Here is a 7,293-nt window from a genome sequence, read left to right as displayed (position 1 = left end):
AAGTCCACTCAGCTCAACTGAATTGAATCAACTGATATAAACAATGACCAAACTTGTCACAATGTCAAAGGTAATTCTCAAAAAATGAGATGAAAAAAGATTCAGTCTCGATGTCTGAAGGAAGAAATGAAATTTTGATTGCCTTCCAAACGACGTGTGAAGACTCTCAGGTTCATAACTTTTACAGGACCACATACAAAACTGTTCTTTTCAGGACCACCAATCACTCCAAAAAGAAAATGCCGTTTCTTGCGTGTTCATTACATGAGTCTTATCGTGTACGTTGTACGTAGCTGTGTATGCGTATGTTTAGGTATAATAACGGTGATTTTTGTGATAAGTCTGTACGCTTTGTTGGTTGTACTCCGCAGGGATCAGGGTCGCCCAGGCCGCAATTTGAATTTGAGTAATCATGATTGGCAGCATTCATTAACATTTACAACAGAGGTCAAATCATAGACCCTCGACAAAAACGAGGGTCTATGATCAAATGGACATTCTGGAACCACGCTTTGTGAAAATATGCGTTCTCTGTATTAAATAAAAGTGTTTTCCAACGTGCTTTCGACATAAAGGCAGTCGCTATACATTCACAGGTGTCATGTTTGAGATTGGACGGAATGATTAACGCCGTTCACACGTCGAATTTCTGGAAATCTTGGAGCAAATCGAGTGCGTCTTACCCATAGCGTGGCTTTTTCTACATTTGCTACCTGTGCATCTCAGAATTGACTATAAAATATGTTGTTTAATGTTTAAATGCAACCGTAACGAAGCACCAGAGTACTTAATATCTATCCTAACTCCATCTGTAGTCAGGCGTGTAGGACTTCGGTCAGGTAGTAATTCTGAAAGTTCGTACGAGATTCCTAGAACATTTCGTAAAACCTTCGCAGATAGGGCATTCAGTGTTCAGGGTCCAAAAAGGTGGAATGGATTACCAATAGGTTTGAGGAAAGCAGAAACGTACAAACAGTTCAAGGCAGACCTAAAAACCTTACCTTTTTGGTAAATTCTAGGCCTTTATCCATTAGATGCAGCAAGTATATGAACACGGGAGTGGTTTCAGCGTTGGACAGTTAACACTGAGTGTTATGAACACTGTTTGTACATTTTCATCTGATGTTTTTTTGTCCTTTTGGTTATATTTTTTTACTCTGTATTTATTGTAAAGCGGGTTGGATAATGGTTTTCGTTGACACTCCGCTATATAAACTAACTAACTGTAAACTGTAAACTGTTTTTCACATTTAACACAATTGGAACTAATTTGGGATAATTGGATGGTGAACTATTGTCGATTTAAGCTACAAATGTAATCTCATCTGTCTTTCGTTTTACATTACACACTTGTTTTCATGAGTAATTTGCAATTTTGCAACATTCAGCTATACGGCACCTAACACTTTTGAGAATTTTGAAAAATATGAAAATCCAAGTATCCCAAATTAGTCCAAATCGTGTTATTTGCATAGTCTTACTATAATCCCCCTTTTGTAGGGGACTTTGGCGTTTAATCCTGGGTGTGTACACCGGGGAAGCCGGTACAACACATGCGCGACAGAGCAAGGTACATATATAACACCTCTTCCGTAACTGATCGAGAGTGTTTTCACGGAACAGGCGTTGGCGTCATCATCGTTGGCAAACGTGGGTTTTATGTAAACACTACCTATTTGGCTCCCGTATTGCAAATGTATTGGACAGGATCGTACAAGTTCACATCGAAATGATTCTGTTCAAACAGCTTTGCGCTTATCTATTAATTTTGACTTGGCATATATACCATGTCGCAGGATACCCCTAGGCGCCCCAAATGCAGCTTGCACTTTGATGACGCCCGGTCACACAGGAGTGTCGCCACAAAGCAGCAGTACAAACCCCTTCACGGTAACAGCGTCGTCAACATTGTACAGCCCAGGGCAAGCTATCACAGGTGAGTGAGCGCACACCAGTATTCTGTCAGTGAAAATCATATATAGTTACTAAAATTTGTCATCGTAAAGGTGAATTCAAAAGGTACTTGACTAAGAACACACTGCTGTATGGACCCTCCACCTAACTCATACAGTGTAGTCCATACAGTCAGGCGTAGCCCTCATATATATACGAGTGAGGCGAGAGTGTCCGGCTTTGGCTACCGGCTTAGCCAAAGACACTCTCGCAATACCGGCTTAGCCAAAGACACTCTCGCCATACCCGTAGGGCTAAGTCAGGCGGTACTTTTTCTTATCAAGATATTTCATAGTATGGGTTTCGTGAGGAGGTTTGCAATGCTATTTTATTTCTTTCGCTGGGAGCTTAGGCGTAGCTGAGTTTCTTATATAACTAGGCCTAAGTTTGTAGTGGGTGAGGCGGAAGGGCGTATTTCATATTTTGTCTTTCAACGCGGACACACAGATGGACAGCTAGCAACGCATTCTTAAAAAAAGTATCACTTCAATTTCATGACGGAATATCCAAAAATAATTCAATTTGGCCGGAGACGCCAATATACAGAAAAATTACAAAGCTTACTTGGTACACGAAGAAAAACACCCATTATATATAAAGGGAAGATGTTATTCGCACCGCAGCGGTGCGAATAAGGATTCTAAATTTCTTATTCACCCAGCAGCGAAGCAAATAAGAAAAGTCTATTTCTTATTCGCCCCGCAGAGGTGCGAATATGACAGCAAATTTCTTATTCGCTTCGCCCCGCTGCGGGTCGGATAAGGACTGAACGTTTCATTCGCCACGCAGCGGGGCGGATAAGAAAAAAGAATAGTTATTAGTTATTAGTCCCGCTGCAAAAATCTTCATCCCGCGACAAGGATCAGGGACGTGTTAACCAGACAAAACGAACTTGTGACGTAAAGTTCCAGGGAGAACTACATCGGATTTTTTACTTGCCCAGAAAGATTGGAAACGGAAAGTCCGAAAAAGAAGTTCGGACGGCCTTCGTGGCACTCAAGTGTCTCTGAGTATCACTCAGAGTTTACACTTAAAGATTTTGTTTTATGTTTGAAAGCTACAATTTTATTAGGTGCATATAAACTGCTTTCTGATTGGGTTGTATAGCCTGCGGTGTGAATAATAGAATCGCACCGCTGCGGGGCGAATAGCCACTTCCATGCAATATGTGTTTGAACTTGCATGCCAGATACACATCACATTATGGCAACTGTCAGCCATCGAGAACAGCAAAGAACCACAGCAGCACAGGCGTCTAGCGCCAGTGTACCAAAAGTACGACCAAAGGCGGAAACTTCGGCAATTCTGTATCTGCTTTCATTACGTGTGGTCGCCGCCTTCTTCCTGCACAATTAATTGTATTATAAATGATTGATCGCAATGTCATGGGGCATTCTATTCTGTTAGTTACTATTCAGGGCGGAGACTACAGAGGGGTTCTCCTTCAAGTACGAAAAGTAGGAGAAGACACTCCCACTGGCACTTGGAGTAATCCGCCAAACGACACCAAACTTCTGACATGCACAAATAGCAACGACGCTGTCACCCATGCCAACACTAACGTGAAAGGCGAGGATTCAGTATACACGTGGACTTCGTCAGAAAACGTCGGTGCGGTTCAAATTGTGTAAGTTAACAGTCTGTGTATTAAGCTTTTGCAGGAAAGTTCCCTTCCTTTTTACTTTGACGATTCTAACAAATTAAGGGAGTCACTGCTTTCTTTACAGGTCAGACAAGTCTGCAAGTAAAAACTCATCGTCAATGACATAGTCCCCACTTGATCAAATATTTTAGAGCCTTGCATTGATTTTATTAGTTCTTGCATTTGGTACAGTCATCGCAGCGAAACAAGTTGATGTGCATATTAAAATTATATTACAATGTCATTGCATAATTTATGTATGAATGAATCGGTTGAGACACGTCTAAATAATGGCCGTGGACATAATAAAATGGCCGTAACAAAATGGCCTCCTGGGATCTACATTTGATCGGATCGCGACGTACACTGACAGCCATGTGGATCTTATAGCACATTGCCCTCGTGCCAAGTTTGAATGAGGTTGGTTCTTTGGTATGTCTACGTCGCGGCTCTAGACGTTGAAAATCATAACAAAATGGCCGCCATATTAGACTCTATCATGAAACAAATCCATGTTCATATTTACGACGCAGTATTATGTCATTGTACAAATGTTAAAGGACAACTGTTCATGCATGTCTTAGTGACGGCTTTAGATATAAAACTACATACATACATATATACATACATACATACATACATACATAGATACATACATAGATACATACATAGATACATACATATATATATATATATATATATATATATATATATATATATATATATATAATTGTTATTGTTGTTTCTATCATTTTTCCTTGAAACTCTCAACAGAGCTACTATTGCCGAGAGTTTCGATGTGTTCTGGGTTCAACTTGTGTCGGATCAAGTGAGTGGAGCTGTACAAGGTAATCAATTTAATTAAATCAATCTAAAACAGAAGGGATCTTTAAAAATAAGCAATATGTAATGACTGTAAAATCTAGGTCCTGGAAATCAATTTTCGTACTTGGATGTACAGTTTAGTAAACAAAGGTAAACAACACTGAAATTTGAATATCTCAAAGAAACGTCCGGGCACGTCGTTTAAAATGACAATAAATGAATAGCTGGCGTATGCGATGTGCAGCAAAAACAGACAGCAAAACCACCCCATGGCTAACTAAATCGAAACTGAGTATGTGGTGAGAGAGGGAGGATCCGTCACACGAGGGCGCTCTCTACTTCCCACCCCCTTACTCGAGCGACGGATCTTTCAGTCTTGTGGTGAGAGAGACACGTCATAAGTAAATTTAAACTACATTTGGTTCTTTACGCCAACATTTGGAATCTAACTACACACAGTATGTCGTGTTTTTTTTTTCATAGTGACGTACCTATCCAAGCTCCCTTCACTGATTCTAAAATTAACTTATGATGAAAGACATTACTCTGTTCCCCTGTGCAATCCTCTTTGCATCGTCTTGTCGATATTATGCTTTTTATCGTTATCAGTGCACACCTTATTCCAGACACACCTTCTTCCAGATTTCAATAATTTCCTCAGCATACGGGCTAGAACTACTGTAATTTTGTACGAATAATTTGTCGTCATAATAGTAGTCCAAATTATGTTAATATTGTTGGCCTGACTTTTCCATTAGATGATTAGAGTACAAGAATCATCTCACCTGTATGATTTCCGCGAAAAATCCACTTTATTTTCGGTCAACGGTTGTTGAAGTCAAAAAGCTTACATCAGTTGTCATAGCTTATGCATTAAACAAAAACCCGACTCAAACTTTGACATTCAAACATGGTGGTGATGGGATATTGATAAACCCTTACCGTGATTAAATTTATTCAATTTGGTTAATTTCCCGGTTGAACAGAATGTTAACATCTTTGAACGAGGCTTGACGTGAATGCCACGAGTTCTGATATGGTCATCAATGCACTTGTTTTTGTCTTCTTTCTTCCAGGTGCATCGCCCAATATACTATTGCTTCTTCTAGTGGCACTACTTGTATTCCTTGGGAAGTAGACGATCTTTGTCAGCATTTTCCTACAACTGTCCAAATTACATTTTTTTCGGGTTGCAATTATTACTTTACAATAGGGCAGTTCTTGGAGTCGTGAAAAATTACGTACGAACAAATGCCAATCTTAGAGGGATCACGTGACTTTCAAGGGAAGTTTTCGGGACAGACTTTGAAATGTAAAAGCTTCAAGTTAAATCAAACGTTTTAAAATTAACTGCCAGTATTTTTTGTACTCAAGAAATGTAAAGTTTAATATTCAAAACATTGCATGAACCTGAGGTAACTGATAAAAGCGTTCATTCCAGCAACCACGCGTGCGTACACTTTCTACTTAACCAAAATTTACTTTCAAAGCAACAACAAAATATGATATTAGCTCTAGGAACACTTTGAATGTTTTGAAACCTTTGCATCTTTCAATCAAGATTTTATTGTACACAGGAAAATTCTTGGTAAGGCTGTGTACGTGTGCCTTGCTCAGTAACTTTGGACTTGAACAAAGCAAAAGTACGGGTCACGGGCATCTGACGACAGGACCGTTTTGAGCTGTGAATGCTTAACTTCGGAGTTTACCTAATTGCTGATTGTGCCTCTAATTTTGAATTCGGTTTCACAAACATTCCCCAATGTAGTTCGCTAGATAGCACGTCATATAGTCTATCGGATACATAAACATGGAATTAAAATGTGCAAAATTCATAACATGAGCCATGCAAGTCGACCTTATTGTGTTACGGAAGCTTTGTAGACGATAATCGACCGGCAGCTGCCATATGACGTTTAAAGGGATATAGTCGTCGGAACTGCGATCAAAGGTCGTATGGGACCCATACGACCCATGGCAACAATGTATCCAAGGCACAATGGTGATTGATGAAAGTTAAAACATGTCTGTCATAATCTATCATCGTATAATTTAAATGTTGCAGCTATGATGATGAGGTGCATCTTGATATCGTGCACGAAATACATTGTTTGTAAACAAGAAACTCGCACAGGCGCAGTTCCGATGACTATATCCCTTTAACCAAGTTTTAAATAGAAGTCATCGTTAAAGCTTTGCATACCGTACTAAGTTGTCAATGCCTAAATGAGCACAACGTTCATAACGGGAACGTAGGTCACGGAATCTCACACAGTAGATTACGCAATGAAAAATGTTGATTGAAATTCAGCGTGTAGGTGTTTAGGCCCTAACGTTCCATATTTTTAGTTCCCCTATCAAGAAATACGTAGCTAATTTTGATCAGCCCAGTCACTTGTTTTGCTACAATACTTTCTGAAACCTTTATAGCTTTTATCTCCAAATATTGTAAAACTCGGAGCTGTCTCTTCAAATATTGTAAAACCCAGACTACACTTTCATCGTTTTTGCTCTTACATGTACTCCATTATGTTATTCCAGTATTTTAGTAGTTTTTGTTCATTTGGTTTGAATTTTTATATTTATGGGTATATTGGTAAATGTTCAGCAAGGATATTAAATGTTTATCATAATTATTACTTCTTGATGCTATTACTCCAAAGTGACACACTCACTACACTCGATGCTGTGTTTCTTATGCAAATCAGTTTTCAACCCTTTATCGCCCGGTGTTCGTTTGGCGCACAGCGGCGCGGTCTGTGTCCTGTGGAAGGGATCCCGCACAGGCGCTCTATAGCTGGGTAGTCTGCTAAGTAGATCGATTTCCGGATCGATCTATTGATCCCGTAGTCGATATGCCCGCCACTGCAACC

At 39.7% G+C, this 7,293-nt stretch overlaps 1 protein-coding gene across 1 annotated transcript; it reads left to right on the top strand.

Moving 5' to 3' along the window:
- The first annotated feature begins 1,584 nt into the window (after nt 1–1,584).
- On the top strand, nt 1,585–7,047 carry LOC139145090 (reelin domain-containing protein 1-like). Its single transcript, XM_070716038.1, has 4 exons — nt 1,585–1,936; nt 3,361–3,580; nt 4,370–4,443; nt 5,497–7,047. The coding sequence occupies exons 1-4, from the start codon at nt 1,834–1,836 to the stop codon at nt 5,556–5,558; spliced, it is 459 nt and encodes a 152-aa protein (XP_070572139.1). The 5' UTR covers nt 1,585–1,833; the 3' UTR covers nt 5,559–7,047.
- The last annotated feature ends 246 nt before the right edge of the window (nt 7,048–7,293 follow it).

The sequence above is a fragment of the Ptychodera flava genome, chromosome 12 (genome assembly GCF_041260155.1).
Source record: "Ptychodera flava strain L36383 chromosome 12, AS_Pfla_20210202, whole genome shotgun sequence".
Taxonomy (NCBI): Eukaryota; Metazoa; Hemichordata; class Enteropneusta; family Ptychoderidae; genus Ptychodera; species Ptychodera flava.
This window is presented reverse-complemented; position numbering and strand designations above follow the sequence as displayed.